Below are 25,276 nucleotides of genomic sequence, written 5' to 3' on the forward strand. Positions count from 1 at the left end.
TTTGGGTTTGTTAAAGGCAGATCCTGCTGCCTAAACACAGTGGACTTTTTTTATCAAGTCACAAAGGCAACATAACTAGACAAATCGGTTCACAAAGCATACCTGGACTTGGCCAAAGTTTTCAATATCATACCATACTTTGGTATCATTGCCAAGTAAATCCAATTAATTGTAAACCTTTTTGTTATGCTCTGGCTCACAAACTGGCTCACAAACAGAGCCCAGTCTGTCAGTGTAACAGGCTCACTCTCAAATCAATAGTCATCAGCAGTGTCCCTAAGGGTTTGTCAGAGGACCATTCCTCTTTGTCGTCTACCTCAGGTTCATAGGTGTACCCTATGCTAATGACCACTAGGGCCTTTTTAAGTCTAGCCATGCACCCCAAATCGCTGACAAGTTCTGGTTCCATTGATAAATGTAAGCAAGAGCTTGAGAGATTAAACATTTACAAGCAAGGGCTTGGGATATGAACCATTTACAGGCTTGTCTGCGATCCATTAGAGAGAGACGTGCCAAAACAGGGATAAATTTCCTGTTCTAAATCCCACTGTCCAAGTTGCACTTGAAATGGGTTAGGGAGAAACTCTGCTTCACATGGATGGGGAGTATGTTCCAGAGAAGGGGTAGTCTGGGATACATACCTATCTCTCCAGCTGGTACTACTTATATCACAGGCAAGGTTTAAGTCTTTAGAAATGGTAATTCTGCTGTTATTTGTTTTGCAGATGCAGGAAGCCCATCAGGGTGGGGTCTGACAATGCTTTGCATGCAAGGCACAGATCTCCTCTCAAGAGCTTGTAGAGGACAGAATACAGGGATAGCGTTTTGAAGTTGGCGACATAGGACATGTTACTTATGCCCTGTATTCTTTTAGTGAGGAGCATCTACAGATATTCCAATTGTTGGATGTGCCTGGTTAGGTACACACCAGACGGGGTATTTTACTCAATGATAGGTTTGATGAATGCCGAACACAGTGAAACAATGACCTTCTTCCACCTAGATGCCATACCTTTGTTTATACGTTGCACAACATAGAATGATTTCCTAACTACTGTAGACATGTGATGGTCAAAGGCTAGATTACTGTCTGTGTGTGTCCTCAATCCTTGACTACTGGGTTGACTCTTAGGGTTGTGTTGTCAATGCGATAGTTACCAGTGTTGGATGACTTCCAAAAGGATACTATTATGCATTTCTTGGCATCCAGTTGTAGTTCATTGCTCTGACATAAGTTATTTGTCTGTGTCAGCCATTCCTGGAGAACATTAGTGTCAGTGGGGGATCCTATGACTGCTCCTAATTAGCAAGCATCTACAAATTTGGTTAACCAGAAGCCATTGACTTCAGAGAAGTAAATGTCAAAAAACAGCGGTCCCAGGACAAATCTCTGAGAGACTCCGCTTGTGCATGGTCTCTTTGTAGAGGTACAGTTCTCATTTCTAACTTCCTAGGTCCGGTCTGTGAGCCAGTTGGCTATTCATTGAGTGACATACGGTTTTATACCTAACCTATCATATTTGTCAACAATGCCCAAGTCAGATAATGTGTCAAATGTCTTGCCCAGGTCAAGATAGGCAGTGTGAACCATTTTGCCTTCATCCATTGCTTTGGTGAATTTCTCAAAGTAGTCCACCAGGTTGAGTAGGCATGATCTGTCCTTGATGAAACCAAATTGGGTTGGGTCCATTGTCTGGAGATTTCCTATGTCACTATCAATCATTTCCATGGCAAATGCTTTGCATGGCTTTGTGTATCAGACTAGTGAGACTTCTGGATCTGTAGTTTCCAGGGTCTACAGATGGCCCACCTTTGGGCACATGGATGACTGTTACGGTTTGTCATTTATTAGGCATGAAGCCTGTTTTGAGGTTACAGTTAAACAGCGATTCCAGAGGGTATGAGAGATCATGTTTCATGCTATTTAGAAATTATCCTGTGATATTGTTTGGGCCTATCTATGCAGTGTTCTTAACCTTAGAAAGAGCATTAAGGACTTGTTTAGTAGTGATAGCAGGGAGAGTTATATTTGATGGTATTTCCTGAAGGGAGATTGCAGGGGAGAGAAAGAGAGGTAAAGTTGTGGCTGAATTTGTTGGCCAGTAGGTTTACTATATCTTCTGGCTCAGTATAGGTGGTTCCATTAACAATGAGCTCTGCTCACAATTGTGTATTGCCTTTCTGGTTGTGGACACAGTTAAAAACACTCTGTAGTTGCCCTTGGCCTGGGATAAAAATTTTACTTCAAATTTGTCTTTGGTAGACTATTTTCCCTCTTAGTTGTTTGTTTGGTTAGATGAGAGTGCATTTATTATGCTGGGTGCTATACCACCTAATTATTTTGCCATGATTTTCTTCTGTTATAGAGTCTACTGATGTTGTGATTTCACCAAGGTGGACTTTTTTAAACACCTTTAATGAATTATCACTTCTGACATAGGCAAATTTAAATTTATACAAAAGTAACTGAACTGTATTAGGAAGTTCACATTTACAAACATACTTCACATATATTGTTACACATCATCCATCCTAAGCAACGTTACATAAATTATTCAATTCCTAACTTTTTTTTTTCAAACAAGAAACACCTTTATTAAACCATCACTTATGACATAGGCAATCATTTATATAAATAAAAACAAATCAGACCAACACAATACTAGTTGCAAGCATTTTACATCACAAACCATATTGACATACTCCCAGTTGCAAACATTATACGTCACATATAATCTACCCAATCATTTTCAATCAAACATTACACAGCTCATTTAAGTCCTGCATTCTTTTAAACCTCATTTCTCCTCTGTATGTATTGTTCCCACAATTCCCATTTTTTTTCTATGTAGTTTGCTCCTACCCTTTTCTAAAGATCTCAGTTCCAGTGGTTTTATCTCTGTTACTTATTCACTGTTTCTAGTATAGTTGGTTTAGATTTTGATTTCCACTTTCTAGTAATTGTTTTTTTGGCAGCCACCATAATTAGATACAGCAAGGCCTTACCCATGTCTAGGCAATTCCAATTCTATATCACAGCTCAGAAAAATCATCTCCCCCATCACACCAATCTGCCCACCCAGCATCCCTGATAGTGCATGTCACAGGGAATGCCTAATGTCCGCCAACTCACCGCACTTCTAGAAAATATGTTTCCAATTACCTTTTTCTTCCCCATTACACCTCCAACATTTACTGTCTACCTCAGGAAAAATTCTCTGGAGTCTACTTGGGGTATAAAAATTATCAATGTAAATCTTCTAGATTTTGTTGCATATTTGGGAGACATACATATATCCTCCCATTGCTTCTTTGTGAATTGCTTATCCAATCTCTATTTCCTATCTTTTCTAACCTCCTCTGATTGAGTCTTATAGTTATCATGCAATATTTTATATGCTCTACTAATTATTGCTTTTTTAATGGCAGCTTCTGTTCTGGATTCTACTAAAAACTTAACCAGTGCTGGTCTTTCGTTTAGGACCACCCTACTTCTTTCTCTTTGCCTATACTCTGATATCAATATTTGATTGGGAAGGCAATCTCTAACCTGCAGCCCAAATAAATTATTGCCGGCTTCCCATTCTATCATCTTTTCCTCTCTAGTTAGTTGTTCCCAATACCTTGGTTAAGGTGGCTTGTTTTTTGAGTTAGTTCTGTACATATTCCTGGTGGGTACAGCTGCTTCTATGCAGCTATTAACATACCTGTATAGGGTTTTTGTGAACAATTCTGTATAGGCATCAGTGTTCTCAGGGTTATGGGACCTTGACATTTTGCCAGGTTACCATTCAATAATAGGAAGTTAGCCTTAAAAGTAGTTGCTGAACATTCCAGAGTTAGCTAGGGTTCCAAGTTTTATTTTTTACTTCAAAGAAGACGGTTTTGTGGTCTGACCTTAGACAGGACATCACAATAGGGGGATGTGTGCAGAACACTCTCATATTAGTGAGGACCAGATCCAGTATGTTTGCGCCCCTGGTTGGCATATTGACAACATACTCCACGTAGTTTGTGTTTACAAAATCCAGGAATGTCTGTGCCTGCACATTTGGTGTTATATACGACTCCCATTTAATAGTGGGATAATTCAAGTCACCCCACTTTGTGGTTTAAAGCAAGCACAAAGAGAGCCTGTGGTTGACTAAGTTTGCTGATGAATGCACACTCGGAGTTGTCATAAGTATCCAAAATGACCTATGATTTCTCCATGAGGACCCAACTCATGCCAATATGCGAATCCTGGACCTTTGTGCTTCAAATTAAAAGCCAAAACATACAGTATTGGGTCCTCTGGCAAACCCAGCCACCCTGATCCTACCTCATAAGTGACACCCTCATCTAAAAATTGATTCAGTCATTATGAACTTTGGACAATGAACTTTAGGAAAATTATGAAAATCTGGAACTTTGACCACATATGACCACTGTTAGGAAATCGTTTCATAGAGCCAGACTAATCACCAGGGGCATATCCTCTAGCTCCAAGGAAGTCATCTTTCCCTTCTATTTATCAGACCAATAATAAAATATAATGCTCCCTGTGGTATGTACTTACATGAACATGTGACCCAGCTTAAGAGACTGCAGAATTTCTTATAAAAAAAATAAGTACATGTCCTCCTTGAGTTACCCTGACTACCTTAAAGCGCATTTGCACTTTTCCATTACCAGCTATTGAGAGCAGACCTCTGCCTTGCCTACAATGCCTCAAAAGATCAAACTTTATGTAATCTCTAAGCATCCACAAAACTAATACCACCCTAAACACATACTCAAGAGATCTAAACTTCCATAGAAACATAAGTGGCACTTGTTGGTACAACAGACATCTTTCGCAGGGCATGCCTCTTTTCTGGAACAGGCTCCCCTTGGAGGTACAGCAAAGTAGCTCCTTTACACTTTTTATGTTTAACCTTGATAACTAGATGGGCAAATACAAGTACACCCTTCATCTGGCCTCTCTAGCCCTTGTGTACAGAGGTCAAAAAGTGCAGTTGTGTACCTACCATAAATGTAGATGTTCGAGTGTATTCACTGTTGCAGTCATTACAATTGGGTTATCCAGCTGGCAGGCTACCCGCAGTCCGCCTGAATTCCAAAGTCTTGGTCTGGCGTTGGCTGCTGTCGCCTCCTCCCTGACGTCAGTGCGCCAGGGGTATAAAAGATGCAGTCGATGCCATTTTCTTCAGTTTTTCTTGCCCCAGATGTCAGGTGCCCCCAAAAGGGTAGGCTAATGTATGCCAATAAACATGCATGCAGTAAAGTAAAACTCTACCTTCATCTACAAGCAAATACACCACATAGGTTGTATAGAATAGAAAAGTACAGATTAGACCCAGCAAAGGAAAGGGGGATGGTGGGTGGGTAACCTGGACTGCAACAGTGAATACACTCGAACATCTACATTTATGGTAGGTACACAACAGTACTATGTTCATCGTGTTTCACTGTTGCAGTCATTACAATTGGGTTGAATCCCAAAGCTATGATTGGGAGGCTGGGGCTAAATAGGATTCGGAGAGGCTATGAGGCCCTGCAGAACTGCAGTGGCAAAGCCTGCTCTAGATTTAGAGTAGAGAGGTAAGTGATGGTGCTTTGTAAAAGTGTGCACTGAACTCCCAAGTCGCAGCCTCTAAGATGCCTTTAGTTGGTACTCCCCTGAGGAAGGCTGCTGAAGTGGCTGCTGCTCTGGTTGAATGTGCCCTAATGCCCTTAGGCACTGATTTGCCAAGCTGTGAATAGCAGAAACAAATGCAGTGGCCTATCCATTTTGAAATAGTCTGCTTTGAGATGGCCTTTCCTTGTGATCCTGCAGCATATGCCACTAGAAGTTGTTCAGTTTTTCTGAAAGCTTTGGTTCTGTCCAAGTAGAAGCGTAGCTGCCTGTGAATGTCCAAAGAATGCAGAAGTCTCTCACCCTTATTCAGTGGGTTTGTTTAAAAGTTAGGCAGATGAATTGTTTGATTCAGGGCCACACTGGACACTACCTTAGGCATACATGTTGGGTTTGTCCTCAGAGAAACCCTGTCCTGATGGAAAATAATAAGGTGTTCCACAGCCATGAGTGCCTGTAACTCTGAGACTCGTCTTGCAGAGGTTATTGCTAGGAGCAAAGCTGTTTTCCAAGATAAGAATTTTGTATCAGCTGTAGAGGCTGGTTCAAAAGGAGGCAGTGTGAGTTTTTCCAAGACATAATTTAGGTTGCATGCAGGTACTGGTGCTCTCCTTGGGGGTCTTATGTTTTTGGCCCCTCTGAGGTACTGCCTTAGTAATGGATAAGAGAATAGAGGTGGTTCTGTATTGTAGTGAGCTGAAATGGCAGAGGCATGAATCTTAATTGAGGAAAAGGATAGTCCTTTGTCCAGCATCTCAGTTAAGTATTGTAAAATCTGAGGAATATTTGATACAATTGTGTCAATTCCTTGTGCCTTGTTCCAAGCACAGAATCTCTTCCATTTTTCTGCATAAGATTTTCTGGTGCTAGGCCTCCTGGCCTCCAAAATAACATCCATCACTGCTTTAGACAGAGGCGTGTTTTGAATTGTTACATTATCCGCCATGCTGCCAGGTTTAAGGTCCTGAGTTAGCTGTGCAGGATCTGACTGTTTTGTTGAGTCAATAAGTGAGGAATTTGAGGCAATGTCCAGGCTGGGCATTGAGACAAGCTCATTAGGATTGGGTACCAGTGCTGGCGGGGCCAGTCTGGGGCAATTAATAACATTTTTGGCTTCTCTTGTCTGACCTTTAGGAGTACCTTGGGGAGGACAGGCAGTGGGGGAAAGGCATATACTGTTAAGTTTTTCCAGCTGAAAGATAGAGCGTCCACTTTCCATGCTAGCTTGTGATAAGTCCTTATGCAGAATTTCTGAAGTTGGCAGTTGTGAGGTGAGGCAAAGAGGTCTATGTCCGGGCATCCTTGTTATCATGCTGAAGACTTGTGGATCCAATTTCCACTCGTGGGGATCCATCAGGTTTCTGCTTAGTTCGTCTGTCAGAGAATTTATCCTTCCTGGCAGGTATTGTGCTTGCAGATGTACTTGGTAAGGCAATGCTGTGTCCCACAGAGTCATGGCTAGTCTGCAGAGGGGGTAGGAATGTGCGCCTCTCTGCTTGTTTATGCACCACATGACTGTAGTATTGTCCGTCTTTATCAATAGTTGTCCTGGATGAAGTAGATCCTTGAAGGCTGTCAGGGCATTTTGAACAGCTAGCATTTCTTTTTGATTGATATGTAGATGCATTTGGGTTGCAGACCATGTGCCCTGAATACATCTTCCTGCCATATGGGCCCCCCAGGCATAATCTGATGCATCTGTTGCTAATGTCTGCCTGGCTGTGGGTAAAGTGAAAGGCTGTCCCTTGTTGTGGTGACAGGCCTCTGCTCACCATCGAAACTCCTGTTGCAGGCAGGGAATGAGGGTAATTATTGTTTCCAGGATGTGGCAATGTTGAGTCCAAACACTTTTTAGATACCATTGTAGTTTCCGCATATGCAGTATTGCACATGAAATTAGCAGTATGCAGGATGCCATGAAGCCCAAAGCCTGCATAATTTTACTTGCAGATAACTGGGTCTTTATTGCCAACATTTTGAAATAAGTAGTCAGTTGTCATTGTTTGTCTGGCGTGAGATAAGCCATCTGGGCAGTTGTATTTAAGCTTGCACCCAGGAATATTATCTCTTGTGATGGCACTAGATTTGATTTCTTTTCGTTTACTGTATACCCTAGGCATGTTAGTAATCTTTTTACAAATGCTAGATGCTGTAGTAGAATGTCTTTGTTCTCTGCTTGAATAAGGCAATCATCCAAGTAAGGAGAAATTTGTATTCCTCTCTGTCTGCAAAATGCAATTACCGGCGCCAGGCATTTTGTGAAGACCCTGGGCGCAGTAGATAAGCCAAAGGGCAGTGCAGAGAATTGGTAGTGCATTGAGCCAGCTATAAACCTGAGGTATCTTCTGCATGAATGTCTGATTGGGACATGCAGGTATGCCTCTTTTAGGTCAAAAGTCACAAGCCATACCTTCTTATGGGCAGAAGCTGCTGCAGAGTCAACATTTTGAATTTTGGAATATCCAAAAATGTGTTTAGAATAGACAGGTCCAGTATTCGTCTCCATGCCTTGTCCTTTCTGGGCACCAAGAAGAGTCTTGAATAAAATCCTTGCCCCTGCTCTTGCTGTGGTACTCGCTGAATGGCCCTCATGTCCATGAGGGCTGAAACTTGGTTTTAAGCCTCTGCTCATTGATTTTGTGTCAGGTCTGGCATTCCGTTTGCCCTTGGCAGGGTGTGAAAATGGAACCTGTAGCCTTGAGAAACTATATTCAGGACCCATTTTTCCTGGGTGATCATGTGCCAATTTTGTGAAAAAAGTGCTAGTTTTCCCCCCTAAAGGGGCTGCCAAAAGATAAGTGCTCGGTGCTGGCAGGGGAAAGTCATTGAGACTGTTTCCTGTATGGCTGTGATTTATCTTCTCCACTTTTGGAGGTAGAAGCACCCCATTGTTTACACCTGTATGAGCCCTGGGGCTGGGATCTGCCTCTGGGCTGTCTGTATCTGCCTCTTTGTGGCCTGTCTGACACTGGAAAGGACCAATTCTTTGCAGGCCCGTTCCTGCTAAATCTGGGAGGTTGTACCTGTAAGAAATCCTTGACTGTTTGCATAGATTTAGCTTTGTCTTCCATTTTCTTCAACACCCCTTCTGCTTTAGCACCAAACAAGGTATCATGCTGTAATGGAGCATCTAATAATTTTGCTTTAACATGATCAGGCAGATTCTCTTCCTTTAACCAAGCATGCCTCCTAATGACAGAACCCATAACAGCAGCCCTGCAGGAGGCCTCCAGAGAATCAAAACCATATTGCAAAGTATGCTTTCCCACTTGTTCAGCTGCATGCAATAAATCCTGCATTTCTTTGTTTTCTGCATATTCAGAATTTGTCAACATTTTCTGTTTTAGTAGTGACATAAGATATTGTTGATATTTAAGCATATGAAACTGACAACTTAAGGCCCTTACAGGCAAAGTAGCAGAAGTGTAAATCGTTTTCCCCCATCTGTCCAGGGCCCTTAAATCCCTATCAGAGGGAATAGTTTTTTTTGCAGTGGATGCCTTGACCCCTTTGGGACCCTGAGAAATAGTTTCTGGGTCAGCAGCAGGGTTTCTATAAAGAAATTTATGTGAATCGGGAACCCTGTAGTATCTGTCTGGCTTGACAGGAGCTGGTGGTAAAGAGTCAGGAGTGAGACCGGACTCTATAAATACATCATCTACAATGTCTAAAACAGGAGGAATAGCAAGGGGCCTGTGCTGAGGTAGTAAAAGAAAATCTCTGAGCCTTTTCTTAGATTCTGAGTAATCTTGGCTTTCCCAATGAAAATGCTCCCTCATAGTATGCAGGGTCTCCCCAAAGGAATAATCTTCAAAAGGAGAGGCTGAAGGAATAGATTCTTCAGCATCAGAATCCTCATAAGGAGGAAGAGAGTATCCCTGTTCAGAAGAGGAATCAGAGGAAATGGAAACTTGATCTGTAGATTCATATTCTGTCTCTTGCCTAGGTCTCTTATCAGGAGGGGGATGGGAACCCCTGATCAAAGTAATTAGGTCTTCGGCCATTTTAAGCATCTGTTTTTTAGGCATGGAGGCCTGTCCTGGTGAATGTTGTACTTATTTCTTTGTCTTTAGAGGTGCTTTACTCTCTGCCTTTGAAGCTGAAGTTGTTTTTACATATAACTGTGTAGGCCTGAAAACACCCTCAGAAGCCGATGCCTGCTCAGCGGCTCTGGACCCACCTGAGGGAATAGTTTCCGAGGGTCTAATACCTAGAGCTTCCAGCGGCCTAGTCGGCTCCACGTGGGAGTCGGAAGCTGCCTGTGGCTCTGAGGTAGTGGGCGTCAGGGGATGCGAAAGCGCCTCACTGAGAACCGGTGACTGGCCTAGCTGAAGCCTCGTCGTCGGTTTTGGACCTTGGATGCCTGTCCTTTTCTTTGCACTTTTTATAAATTCCAGTAGTCGGCTGTTCTGACGGCATAATATAATTAAATCTTCTGCCAAAATAATGAAATGCAAAATTGTACCGACGCTTAATAGTGCGTTGGTTAAATCTAGCACAAAACTGACAACTAGCAACGTCATGGTCAGGGCCTAGGCAAGGAATACAATAAGAATGAAAATCCTTATGAGGTATTTGCTTCCCACAAGAAATACAATTATTAACTTTTTCTGACATTTGTCTGGAGCAAGAAAAAAGTTTCCCCAATGGGGTACTTAGCTTTAATGAAGACTTCAGATCTGAAATTCAAACTTGAAAATCTCAGGAGTCGGCCAACCGGCACTTGCGAACTGCTTTTGCTTCGGGCACCGCGCGATAAGAAAGACTGAATAAAATGGCGTCGACTGCATCTTTTATACCCCTGGCATACTGACGTCAGGGAGGAGGCGACAGCAACCGACGCCAGACCAGGACTTTGGAATTCAGGCCGACTGCGGGTAGCCTGCCAGCAGGATAACCCAATTGTAATGACTGCAACAGTGAAACACGATGAACATCTAAGTTGGGGTCTGTTAATTCACAGTGCGTTAGTCTGGTGGCTAGGCTTAAATGTTCCACTGGATCAACAACCTAGAATGAACCTATAAGAGTGTTTTGAACAAAAACTTAGGGTTTTCTCAGATAGCTACATTGACAAGCTGCATATAATTAAGAGATATGCAATCATTACTGCCTTTATCACAACATAGAGACATGTTCTTTAAACCAGAATGGTGTAAAAAGCATTTTTTTAGCAGTGTGTGGTTTCATATTATACAGTCTAACTCAATGAATTGTGTCTGCTGGTGTTTACAGTTACCAGCACAGTGTCCTAGAATATTCAACATAATTTAAAAGTACTGCTTCCAAGAAAAAGCCACTCCACCTGCCTCTTTGCTTGTGTAACCTTCTATACAGTGAGAAATCTGGGGTATATAAATGGATTCAATCACGCTTCAGACACTGCTAGTATTCAGGGTTGCCAAGTCATATCTGTAATTCTGCAAATTTTTGTTTGCACAGACTTGAGTCCATTATGATGTAGCAGTTCACTTCCCTTGCTCTGTTTGAAATTTCTTTGTAAGATGGTAAATGCTCTTGCTCATAATTGCTGAGAAAAGGATGACTTAGTATCAACAGGAAAGGAGCCTTGAGGAGTGTGTCTGTAAAGTTTTCTTTGAATTATATTTGAAATGTCAAAAATATATATGTACTGCTCAAATTTCTGTTGGGGGGGGGGGGCTACAAGAGAAAAATATGGCAGTGTGACAAATACCTACTGACTAGTTGACTTTTTTGGTGGAGAGAGACTGGACCTAGTAAAGGTGAATTTTCCTAGTCCAGATTTACTTGGGAGATATGTTTGCACCTTCAACTTCAGTAGTGCAGCTCTAATATGTTCTTCTGCAGTGTTCCTCAGCAACACAATGGACATTTGAATCATATCTGCCCATCTTCTTTTTTAACAAGTGTTTAGTAAGAGTGACTTGTTGGAGAAGGAAGTATATATCTATGTAAAGTACTGTGAACAAGAATATTGCATAAGAGTGAGATTGTTGACATTGCAGATGTTGGTGGACCACAATCAGTTAAACAGGGTGTTTGCACTTTGCCGTACGCTTGTGTTTCCAGCACAAAGGCCCTCTATACAGATGCAAAGTGCCACTGATTTATTAGCTACAGACCTGCATATCACTCAGTATTTATTAGCTACAGAACTGTGGCATGAATTTCCCTCCATCCCTTTCCAGAATGTCTGTGTTTCTAGTCCAGCACTGTTATACATTACTCACAGATTTGGAAGAGTCACCCAGATGGAACCTTGGCCAGGGTATGTGGTATTAGAAGTCTCAGTTTCACTGGTGACCTGCCAAGCAGGCATAAACATCCCAAGAAGCTGTTCTCTTTCTATATCTCACATCCTAATAAGCATATCACGTTCTACATCTTTCATCATAAATAACTGGTTCAAATGTAAATTAAAAAAGAGAAAAGGGTTTACCATCTCTTGTCAGATTCATGCCTCCAAATACTAATGGTCCAATGAACTGCGCTTTGATTTCTCCTTCCAAGTAGACAAAGATAGTTGGCAGATTTCTATCAGGGTAGTTAGGTATACAAGTTGTAGAAATGGCTTTAATGAACTTGGTGGCAGGAAATTTATTTGCCAATGCAGAAAGATGTTGGTTTATCAGAGTGCAGAGAGGAATTCTGAAAGACAGAATAATGCTGATCATAGCATACACAGTATCACTGACTATATAAAATGTGATGAAGTTAATGTAAAAGGAAAACTATTTCAAATAAATCATTAACACTTCACATATCTTAGACATTTCTAACATCAGTCAGGTTCGTGCTTTTTATGTTTTGGTGAGAGGAAGAAGAATCACAAAGTTCTGGAAAGCTCATTCTTTCACTTCTGATGGTCAGTTTCTTAGACATAGTTTTCACAGTTTTTAAATATGTAAGGAAATAACTGGTCTGTGACCAAACACAAGCAAACTTCAATACCAGCAAAGGTCTGTACATCTACGAAGAACACATTTTGTCACTGTATCAACTGTTCTACAAGACAACCCTCCATGAAGAGGGTCCTAAATGTCTGTTTCCCTGGCTTCAGAATTCAGGACTTTCTTGATCTGTATGCCTACACTGGTGCACACTGTGATATAACATTCTAGTTATGTAAGTGGATGTATCTTCAGACTTCACCAGTTTCTATAAATGTCTAGAGATCACCCTTCTGCTAACCAAGACTCAACAATGAAGATCGGACGTGTACTTTCTTAAACAACTAGTAGAATATTTGGCATGTGACAAAGGCAAATTCAACAAGCTGTAGCTGACATAAGACACACATACACATTCACAAAAGATGGAAACAGCAAATTCCTGACGCATCAAGGAGTGTCCTCCTCAGACATCAATTGGTATGGTAAGCACTCAACTGTCATGGCTAAAACTGAGGTCCAACCTTGATGGGTCATTGCCTGGGTTGAATCAAATGCTGTTACCATCAGCATAGAAGAAACCAGAGACTGTAAATATAAACAGCCTGGACAATGGAGTTCTGGAGTAGACTGACTTCTCAAATATAGCCCATTTCCCTAAGTCATAGTCCAGACAAGAATATTTCCTGAAGGTGTGTTCCAAAGATAATATGACTGCAGCACAGATGTCTGCAGTGGAGACATTCTCATATCAAAAAAGGTGACCAGTCCTCCTTTGATGCAAGCTCAAACAACAGAATCCAGTAGGCACAGACCAACAGTGATGACCTACAGTGGATATAAAAAGTGTACACACCCCTGATAAAATGCCAGGTTTTTGTGATATAAAAAAAATCGGACCACAATAAATCATTTCAAAACTTTTCCCACCTTTAATGTGCCCTACAACCTGTACAATTCAATTGAAAAACAAACAAATCTGTTAGGGGAATAAATATAAAAAAATAAAAACGTACAATAAGCTGGTTGCATAAGTGTGCACACCCTTAAACTAATACTTGGTTGAAGCACCTTTTGATTTAATTACAGCATTCAGTCTACTTGGGTACACACCTGCAATCAATTAAAGAGACTCTGATTAACCCCAAATAAAGTTCAGCTGTCCTAGTTGGATTTTCCTGACATTTACTCAGTTACCTGCTACAGCAAAAGCCATGGTTTGCAGAGAGCTTACAAAGCATCAAAAGGGATCTCTCACTGTTGAAAGGTATCAGTGAGGAGAAGGGTACAAAAAAATTTCCACAGCATTGGATATACCATGGAACACAGTGAAGAAAACATGGGAAAACAGTGACGCTGCAAAGAATGGACGCCCCTCCAAAATTGATGAAAAGACAAGATGAAAACTGGTCAGGGAGGCTGCCAAGAGACCTACAGCAACACTGAAGGAGCTGCAGGAATTTCTGGCAAGTACTGGTTGTGTACTACATGTGACAACAATCTCCCGTATTCTTCATATGTCTGGGCTATGGGGTAGGGTTGCAAGACGGAAGCCTTTTCTTTCACAGAAAAACATCCAGGCCCGGCTAAAATTTGCAAAACAATACATCATGTCTCCCAAAAGCATGTGGGAAAATGTGTTATGGTCTGATGAGACTGTGAAGGCTGCCAGCCTAGCCAGACAGAATTTTATAGATAATTCTGTCATCTGTAAATATTAATGTAAACCACAGGCTTGTTGTCTTAAATGGTAAAAATAGTGTTACATGTGGAACTGAAAAATAATGTAACAACAGTGCACTCTGCTGTAAGGAAGCTAAGTCAAGTATTTTATGACTGTCTTTGATCTTTAAAGTTGGCTCAGGCCTGTCTAGGTGAAGGAATTCTTGCTATTATTTTAAGGCCCGAGTTAATGGTCAGAATTTGCATGCATAAATGTCCTTTATAGCTTTGCTTCCTGACCTGGTGTGAGCTTACTAAATAATGTAAATGCTGTTTCTGTTAGCCTGGGAACCCAGGGAAGTGTGAAGAATGATATAATGTGAACCAGGAATGTGATTTTAAAAATAGAGAAAGAGAGAGCAAAAGGCATTTTTGTCTTGACCATCCAACTCAGCACTGCCTTTGCTCTATATGTACGTTTATCGTAGACTTGTGTTTTCTCTTAGAGATAGCTAGAAACTAGAAAGATTAGACTAAGTGTTTTTCTGTGATGTCAGAACTGCACTACTGAATTATTTTAAGTATTTCTTTGTCATTCTCTGAATTCTTCACTAGCACTGTATAGTAAAAACTATTGCCTTGTGTTTTCAATTATTTATTATTAAATATTTTTAAACCCTTTTAACTGTGGCTGTTTTGTGCAGGGATAATTTAAGCTCTAGAGTACATTGCATGTATATAGTGATCCTGTACCAAGTCACTCTAATAAGCCTTGACTATTTAGTCGCACTTACCAGGTGGATAATAATATTGCACAGTAATAATTGGACACCCTTTTAAGGGCCTTTGGGTAGCTGATAATTATTAGCTGGGTGGTGGCAGTGATTTCTACCGTATAGTCTGGGTAAAAGGGGCACAGCTGGAGAACCTGTGCCAGCTTTCCCCAGGAGTGTCTGTGTGGTTGTATAAAACTCTTATCTCAAAGTGTGTGTGTGTCAGCTACCCGGGCAGGGACAAGAAGCATTGATTAGACAGGGAGGGTGCTGGAGCTTTTAGCTTGCCCAGCTGGCTGACATCTGGACCCTATAGCTGTGCCACTGGGGAGTATTACTGGGGACCTGGAGAGCAAGGGAGTGACCAGCCCCAGACTGACTGTGATCTCTGTGTGCTCTTAAGGGAAATTGCACTTTGCTGTGTGTATTTGTTATCCTTTCCTTCTATATGAGACGCCCTTCACTGGTGTTAGTGGTGAGGATTGAGGCTCCTTGATTGCTGGGCCAGGGCACAGGCGCCACATATTAATTGTTTGGCAGTGGTGGAATATCCACACCACATATTAATTGGTTGGCAAATACTAATTGGCTTGTAGTGGTGTGGGTAGTGTGAATTCCTGTAGCTTGTGTACAGTGAGCTTTGAAGGTGTTTTGTACTCTAAATCAGCCACGCAGTGAATACTCAGAGATCAGATCACAATTGTTTTATTTCTTTTGTTAGCTTAGTCAAGGTGAGCAGACAGCATATGTCAGCAGAGTATGGAAAGCTGACAAGAAGCCAGCTGGCGGAAATGTGCCAGGCTAGGGGACTGGTGCATGGAAACCTGACTAAGGCAGACCTGACTGCAGCCTTAGTTACAGCTGCATCAGAAAACAGCAACCAGGAGGACAATCAGACTGGCAGTGGAGATATAATACCTTCGGAGAATGGGCAACTTGACCTTTCTGCAGAGGACTTAAAAATCTATCTGGAGCTAAAGAGACTTGAGTTGGAGGGCCAGGCGTTTGGAGACAGAAGCCGAGGAAAAGGAGCGGCAGAGGAGGCATGAGAGGGAAATGCTGACTCTTCGCCAGAGGCATGGAGGTAATGGGGAAGGGAGTAACTGGACCCCAGAAGCACAAAATGTCAGTAAATTTCTTCTGCAATTTAAAGAGGGGGATAATTTTGATAGCTTCATTCATATGTTTGAGAGGGTATGCAAACAGTATACTGTTGACCAAAGGCTCTGAGTACGGTTCCTGACCCCCTTACTCCACGGTAAAGCTGTAACTGTTTTGTCAAAAATGTCTGACGTTGCATCTTTTGATTATACTGCTGTTAAAAATCACTTGCTAGAAACCTGAAACGTATAGGAAAAAGTTTCATGAGCATAGACGCAAGGCAGATGAAAGTGTGTGCGAATATGTTGCTGAACTGAGCACTTATTTCCAAAGATGGGTGAGCGGATGTCAGGTCACCACTTCTGAAGGGCTGGCAGACCTTTTGGTAAGGGAACAAGTCCTTAGCACTTTGCCTGAGGACATGAGGATCTGGTTAGCTGACAGACAATGTGCTACTTCAGAGGAGCTGGGGAAGAAGGGAGACCTATCTATACCTGGCAAGCAGGGTAGCCCTGCACAGGAAAGGGACCCCAGTACTGCTCATGGGTCTAAAGAAACCAACGGTGGGCAGCACAGACTGCCCCAATAGAATCTGCCAGTAGCAGGGGAAGCCACTAGTCCAGGTACACATCCAGGAGCTAGGGTTAAATGTTTTGAATGCAACCAGTGGGGCCATGTGGCATACAGGTGCCCACGGAGGCAAGGTGGGGAATAAAAGGTGAGGGAGTCAGTAAGTGGGAAAGACAAAATGCCAATAGTAGGTTGTCTTGAGACAACAGGGGCACAGAACTACCATCCTGCAGATGCCCTGACAGGGAAGGATTTGGATGAGGCAGTACCATATGCTTATGCAGTTACACGCAGTCAGGCTAGGAGACAAGCATGTGGGTCTGGTAGCTGGGGGGGGAGACCCAGAAAGACTGCATACTTACAGCCAGGACTGGTGAGGTGGTCTGACATGAAATTGGCTCAGGGAGGGAGCTACTCTGTAGTAGTGAGACTGAATGTGAGCTACAGCTGCTTGGGGATACTGATGAACCCTTGGACAGAGTGACTGCAAAGGTAGAGGTGAGTAATAGTACCCAGGCTGACAGTGAGGCACCACTGTCAGAGGATGCCAGACTTCCTGTAGAAGGGGAGCTGGGAAAGGTTACACGGAGAGAGATGAGACAGGCTCAGCTCTCAGACCCTACATTGCAAGGCCTGAGGCAGGTAGCTAGGGAGGCACTTAATTCTCAAGGAAAGGGGGAATCTGTATACTGGGACAAAGGGTTACTATACAGAGAGTGGACCCCTGAGGGAGGGCTAGAAGGTGAGAGAGTACAGCAGTTGGTATTGCCTAGAGCCTATCATCTGGTGCTTCTAGCCATAGCCCATGATATTCCCTTTGCAGGTCAAATGGGCATAAAACGTACAAAGAGGCATATTATGCAAACTTCTATTGGCCTGGAATTTCCAGAGATGTAACAGGGTACTGCAGGACCTGTGAGCAGTGCCAAAAGGTAGGCAAGGCAGGAGACAAGGTGAATGCTCCTTTGATGCCTTTGGCTGTGATTAAGGATTCATTTCAGAGGGTAGCTATGGATATTGTGGGTCCTCTGAGTACCCCAAGTTCCACAGGGAAAAAGTATATCCTAGTGGTAGTGGATTATGCTACACGATACCCTGAGGCAGTGGCTTTGTCCTCCATTGAGGCAGAGAAGGTGGCAAATGCTTTGTTGGAGATTTTCAGCAGGGTAGGTTTTCCAAAAGAAATACTGACTAACAGAGGTGCCAATTTGATGTCAGATCTGCTGGCTTGTCTGTTGAAGTCCTGTGGGGTGAAGCACATGAAGACCACCCCCTACCATCCCAAGACTAATGGTCTTGTTGAGAGGTTAAACTCTACAATCAAGTCCATGCTACGGGCATTTGCAGATCACTTTAAGAGGGAGTGGGACAAATATTTGCCCCATCTGTTGTTTGCTTACAGAGGGGTTCCCCAGGAATCCACAGGTTTTATACCCTTTGAGTTGCTGTATGGGCATAGGGTGAGGGGACCTCTAGATTTAATTCGAGATGAGTGGGAAGGTGAGTGCGAGTCTCACAAGGAGGTCTGTTGTGGCACACGTCCTAAACCTCAGGACAAGGCTCAGGGAACTCATGGGCTTGGCCCAGGAGAACCTGGCAGAAGCCCAACAACAGAAAAAGGTGTGGTATGACATGAATGCTCGAGCTAGAGAGTATGCTGTGGGGCATTAAGTAATGGTTCTCATTCCTGTCAGACACAACAAGCTGCAAGCAGCTTGGGAGGGACCCTACAAGGTGGCAAGAAAGGTATGTGATGTTAACTACATGGTGGAACTGCTAGGCAGAAGGCAGGGGCACAAATTGTACCATGTTAATATGGTGAAACCTTACCATGATAGGGAGGCCCTTGTGCTGAGCATTTGCAGTGGATTGCAGGAGGAGTCTGAGGGAGATCTGGGGAATGATCTCCTCAGTGAGGCTCGGGCTGTCACCTCAGTGGAAGGGGTAGCAATGTCCCAGCAGCTATCTCCTACTCAGGTTTGAAAAATCCGGGCCGTGTTGCAGGAATTTGGGGACATGTTCACTGGGAAACCAGGGTGCACCCACCTGGGGCAGTACCAGGTGAATACAGGACCCCAAAGGCCTATTAGGCAGGCCCCTTTATAGACTGCCTGAGAGAGTCAGACTCTGAGGGAGGAGGTACAGGAGATGTTGGAACTAGGGTGATTCAAGAGTCCAACAGTCCCTGGGCCTCCCTAGTGGTGCTGGTGCCAAAGAAGGATGGCAGCACCAGGTTCTGTGTGGACTACAAGAAATTAAATAGTCACACAGAGTCAGATGCCTAGGACAGATGAGACCCTAGAGCAGCTGGGTGGGGCTAAGTGTCTTACAACCACTGATCTTACCAAGGGTTACTGGCAGGTGCCTTTGACTCCCAGTGCTAGAAAGAAGTCAGCCTTTGTGACTCCTTTTGGCTTGTATGCGTTCACAAAGACGCCCTTTGGGATGATGAATACCCCAGCAACTTTCCACCTTGCTTACCTAGATGATATTGCCATCTACAGCCATTCCTGGCCAGAGCACCTTCAGCATGTCAGGGAGGTGCTGGGCAGACTACAGAGGGCAGGATTGACCATTAAGCCGAGCAAATGTCAGGTGGGTATGGCAGAGGTCTCCTACCTAGGACATTGAGTGGTGAGTGGTAAGATAAGGCCAGAACCTGCAAAAGTGGAAGCCATTCAGGCATGGTCTGCACCCGTTACTAAAAAGCAGGTGAGGGCATTTTTAGAGACAGCAGGGTACTACAGAAGATTCGTTCCCAGTTATAGTACCATAGCTGCTCCCCTCACAGACCTGACAAGGAAGAACAGGCCAGTTAAGGTAGTGTGGACCTCAGCATGTGAGCAGGCATTCCAGAAGCTTAAAGAAGCTTTGGGAGGACCCCCTGTGTTAGCCAGTCCAGATTACAGCAAAGAATTTGTTGAGCAGGTGGATGCTTCGAACCATGGGGTGGGGGCAGTACTTAGCCAGATTTCTTCAGAGGGAAAAGAGCACCCAGTGGTTTATCTCAGTCATAGGCTCCAACCCAGGGAGTAATGCTATACAGCTGTAGAAAAGGAATGTCTAGTCATAGTGTGGGCACTGCAGAAACTTCAGCCTTATTTGTATGGAAGGAAATTCACTGTTATGACAGATCACAACCCCCTAACATGGTTAAACAGAGCCAGCCAGCAAAATGCCAAGTTGCTAAGATGGAGCCTGGGGTTGCAAGCATATATGTCCATGCAGCACCACAGTGGGGTTAGGAATGCCAATGCAGATGGGCTCTCAAGACAGGGAATGGGGTAAGGTATACTCAGATAGACCTAACCCTCTCAAGCAGCTTTTCTTAAGGGTCACTTGAAAAACTAGCTTGAGTTCTCCGGGGGGATTGTGAAGGCTGCCAGCCTAGCCAGATACAATGTCATCTGTAAATATTAATGTAAACCACAGGCTTGTTGTCTTAAATGGTAAAAATAGTGTTACATGTGGAATTGGAAAATAATGTAACAACAGTGCACTCTGCTGTAAGGAAGCTAAGTCAAGCATTTTATAACTGTCTTTGATCTTTAAAGTTGGCTCCGGCCTGTCTACGTGAAGGAATTCTTGCTATTATTTTAAGGCCTGAGTTAATGGCCAGAATTTGCATGCATAAATGTCCTTTATGGCTTTGCTTCCTGACCTAGTGTGAGCTTACTAAAGAATGTAAACTTTGTTTCTGTTAGCCTGGGAACCCAGGGAAGTGTTAAGAATGATGTGAACCAGGAATGTGATTTTAAAAACAGAAAAACAGAGAGCAAAAAGCATTTTTGTCTTGACCATCCAACTCAGCACTGCCTTTGCTCTATATGTAAGTTTATCTTAGACTTGTGTTTTCTCTTAGAGATAGCTAGAAACGAGAAAGATTAGACTGTGTTTTTCTGTGATGTCACAACTGTACTACTGAATTATTTTAAGTATTTCTCTGTGATTCTCTGAACTCTTTAAACTGTGTAGTAAAAAGTATTGTCTTGTGTTTTTAATTATTTATTATTAAATATTTTTAAACCCTTTTAACTGTAACTGTTTTGTGTAGAGATAATTTAAGCTCTAGAGTACATTGCATGTAAATAGTGATCCTGTACCAAGTCAATCTAATAAGCTTTGACTGTTTAGTCACACTTAACAGGTGGATAATATTGCACAGTAATAATTGGACACCCTTTTAAGGGCCTTTGGGTAGCTAATAATTATTAGCTGGGTGGTGGCAGTGATTTCTACTGTATAGTCTGGGTAAAAGGGACACAGCTGGAGAACCTGTGCCACCTTCCCCAGGAGTCTGTGTGGTTGTATAAAGCTCTTATTTCAAAGTGTGTGTGTGTCAGCTACTTGGTGAGGGACATGAAGCACTGGTTGGACAGAGAGGGTGCTGGAGGTTTTAGCTTGCCCAGCTGGCTGACATCTGGACCCTATAGCTGTGCCAGTGGGGAGTCTTATTGTGACCTGGAGAGCAAGGAAATGACCAGCCCCAGACTGTGATCTCTGTGTGCTCTTAAGGGAAATTGCACTTTACTGTGTGTATTTGTTATCCTTTCCTCCTATATGAGACTCCCCTCACTGGTGTTAGTGGTGAGGATCGAGTCTCCTTGATTGCTGGGCCAGAGCACGAGCATCACAGAGACCAAGACTGAACTTTTTGGCCACAATTCCAAAAGGTATGTTTGGCGTAAAAACACTTTGCATCACTAAAAGAACACCATCCCCGCAGTGAAGCATGGTGGTGGCAGTATCATGCTTTGGGGTTGCTTTTATTCAGTTGGAACTGGGGCTTTAGTCAAGGTGGAGGGAATTATGAACAGTTCCAAATACCAGTCACTTTTGGCCCAAAACATTCAGGCGTCTGCTAGAAAGCTGAACATGAAGAGGAATTTCACCTTTCAGCATGACAATGACCCCAAGCATATCAAAAGGTGCTTCAACAAAAGTATTAGTTTAAGGGGTGCATACACAACAAATTATTAGTTTAAGGGTGTGCACGCTTATGCAACCAGCTTATTTTATACTGTTTATTTTTTATATTTCTCCCCTAAAAGATTTGCTTGTTTTTCAACTGAATTGTACAGGTTATAGTTCACATTAAAGGTGGGAAAAGTTTTGACATGATTTATTGTGGTCTCGTTTTTTTATATCACAAAAACCTAGCAATTTAACAGGGTTGTGTACACTTTTTATATCCACTGTATTTGAATCAATAAAATGTAGGCAGCCAGTTTTCCTTTGATGTGAGCTCCAACTGTAGCATTTGGTAGACCCTTTACCATTTGCAGCTTTGCAATCCATACAGAAAATATCTGCTTGGCAATGACACAGTTTACTTCCCTGGGGCAAAGAAAACACAAAAGGTGATAGATCTTCATAGACTTCCACACCCAGCTCAGGTTTAAGAGGCCTGTTCTGCCTGGTTTCCGTCACTACAAAGAAAACAGGAAATTAATGGACCCACCAAAGGACAAACCCGAAACATCAGAAGGTCCTGTAAGAAACTTCTAATTCTAGAATATGTAATATTAAGTTCATTCTGTGAACCAAGATCATATGTTGTTGTTGATCATAAGTAATTGCTATGTAAATTGTTAATCGCTATGTAATCCAATGTAACTACTGTCTGTTTAATTTAACTGTGGAGCTTTTCTCCCCGGGCCTCCGCTGAAAATGGACCTACATCCAGTCGGACACTCCCGGTCAACAAATATAAATAAATAAATGTTTGACTGTCCAAAATATTTTTCATCTTACTATTATAATCATTTACATTCATAATTACCAACCCCCCTCCCTTATCAGGTTTCATGAATTGGATACCAACTGATGACAAAAGCAGGTCTACATTCAATTTCTCATATTCAGATAAATTGTTTTTACTTAATTTATTACCTGACTGTACTAAATGTTCTGACTTCGAACAAATAGACCTAATGTCCAATTCACACATATGTTCAAAAAGCTCCAAGGAAGGGTGGAGGGGGGTTTAAATGTAATAGAAACTGTCAAACTATTATTTGGACGAGTGTCATTATGGAACATTAAATTCAGATTTAATTTACACACAAAGTTTCAGATCAAGCACCACTTGCACCAAGTTAGTACTTTTGATGGGAATAAACGACAAACTTTTACCTAGAGATGGCACATGCCAGTATCAATGACAACCGAAGAAAAATTATTAATTTTAAAACCACCAAGGGAATTTTCTACAATATTTAAAGCTGGTGCTGTATATGAGAAGTCATTAGTAGGCAAAAGTTGAATAGTCATCTCCTCCCTCTCCGGGAACCTCTGTTGTTCCCGCTGAATTGATTAGATCCCCTCTGATATTGGCGGTGCCCCTGTTGTCTCAATGCATTCCAGTTCATGTACGATCTCTGCTGGTTCATCAGATGTTCTGATCATCTCAGGGGAGGGAAACTGTTGTTGCCTAAAAAATCATTCTCAAGTTCATTCTCTACATCAGCATCAACCACGATAACCAAATCAGGCTGTTCTCCCATCTCAGAAGCAAAATGTGTTGTTCTATTCCACACTTGTGAGTGTGGTTGTGGGAGACAAGCCATATTACTTCTATATTCCTCTATGTCCCTTGTTAGTTTTTTAAGTTTCCCGTTCTTAATGGTTGTCATCTGTTTGTCTATCGAACGCAAAATACAAGCATATTCACATTTATTGTCATTAAAAGTCACATCTTGTAAAATAGTTGTGTCTAAACGTAGAGTGTCTCTAGTGAGGGACTCAGCCAGTTCTGTGTTGTGTTTAAGCACCATCTCCATATATTCGAAGCCATGCCTATCGAATAACTGTAGGAGTTGTTTATAAAAATTGGAATTGTGAACCAAACCCGTAGGAAAATGCCAGAGTTTAAGACCTTTACTTTAGGTAGTACTTTCATTTTAATACATTCCTTAAAGTAATCAATGTCCATCTGGGCTTTTTTGATTTTTAACAAATTATGGTCCAGTTCAACAAGTTTCTCATTTAGGGAGCTATTACTAGCAGCAGCAACATTATTCAGACAACCATTTGCATTGAGCCATTCACTGAGTAAAGGAACACCATTTAACATATTAGATGGCCCATTCATGTGCCCATTAAAAGTATTAACTCTCTCACCTTGTATAGAAGCATTTGTTGTTGCAATTCCACCAGAAACAAGCTCATTAGGTGGAGGAACACCATTAAAAGCACTTGTAGAAGCCAAAACTTCATGGGGTGTATCTAAAACATGATGTGTATTGAATTGAGATAAACACAGCTGTTCCAATTGATCCATACATTTATTTAATTCCTGTATTAAAACAATTAAGTCATCAATAGAATCTTCCAAAGTCTGTGAAGCTAAAGGTTTGTCTTTTATTCCCAGCAAAAGTACTAACTTGGAGTGCTGGTTAATCTGAAACTTTATGTGTGCAAATTAAATCTGAATTTAATGTTCCACAATGGCACTCGTCCACACCATAGTTTGACAGTTTCTAGTACATTTAACCCCCCCCCCTCCACTCTTACTTGGAGCTTTTTAAACATATGTGTGAACTGGACATTAGGTTTATTTGTTCTAAGTCAGAACATTTAGTTCAGTCAGGTAATAAATGAAGTAAAAACAATTTATCTGAATATGAGAAATTGAATCTAGACCTGCTTTTATCATTAGTTGGTATCCGATTCATGAAACCTGATAAGGGAGGGGGGGGTTGGTAATTATGAATGTAAATGATTATAATAGTAAGATGAAAAATATAGTCGAACATATGATCTTATTTCACAGGATGAGCTTAATATCACATATTCTAGACTTAGAAGTTTCTTACAGGGCCTCTTTATTGATGGGTCTATTTCTGTGGACGAGTATAATTAATTGGCGGTGTTATACCCGGTTACGCCTACAATTTTTGGATTACCAAAATTCACAAAGACTTGAACCCAGCCTCCTATGTGACCAATAGTTGATGCTAGACAGTCTATCACTTACCCACTAGCTAAATTCTTGGATACTAAGTTAAAAGATGTAGTTAGGAGTGTCACATTTTGTGTATACACTCGTGGGATTTGTAAAGAGATTGGATACAGTAATCTTTGATTCAGATTATTTATCACCATTGATATCAAAGATCTGTACCCCATGATGTTGGTGAAGACTGGTTCGCTGAATACCTTAGGCTTAAGGGTACAGATCAACAGCAGATTACCACCTTTGAACAACTATTAGATTTGGTGTTAAAGTTAAATTTTATTCTGTTTAATAAGGAACTATACCATCAGAAAGACAGGGTAGCTATGGGGTCCTCATGTGGCGGTTTATATGCCAACATAGTGATGCTTGCATGGGAGAGAAGATTTCTTTTTCCATCTGATTGGTACACCTACCGTGTCATACACCCGCATTTTGGACAATATTTTTATTTTATGGAAGGGCCCCAGTACAGTTGTTGTTGATTTTATTGAACACATCAATAACACCACATTGTTTCTGAAATTTTCCCATACTGTTAGTACAGATCAAATAGCTTACCTAGATGTTCTTATCATCAAGGACACCGTTAATAATAGATTTGCAGCCAAAATTTATTGGAAAATGACATATTCCAATGTCTTCTTACATTTTAGTAGTAACCATCCTTATAGACAAAAGCGAGCAGTTGCCAAAGGACAATTTGTTAGAGTGGCAAGGATAC

At 42.0% G+C, this 25,276-nt stretch overlaps 1 protein-coding gene across 1 annotated transcript in view; it reads right to left on the reverse strand.

The window, feature by feature from the left end:
- PDCL3 (phosducin like 3) overlaps nucleotides 1-25,276 on the reverse strand; it is a 719,284-nt gene that overhangs the window by 113,544 nt on the left and 580,464 nt on the right. The window contains exon 5 of the mRNA XM_044071091.1: nucleotides 12,039-12,247. Coding sequence (XP_043927026.1) covers nucleotides 12,039-12,247 — 209 coding nt within the window. The remainder of the gene's footprint in view (nucleotides 1-12,038; nucleotides 12,248-25,276) is intronic.

This window comes from Protopterus annectens, chromosome 5.part0, assembly GCF_019279795.1.
Source record: "Protopterus annectens isolate FY-2018-M chromosome 5.part0, PAN1.0, whole genome shotgun sequence".
NCBI lineage: Eukaryota > Metazoa > Chordata > Ceratodontiformes > Protopteridae > Protopterus > Protopterus annectens.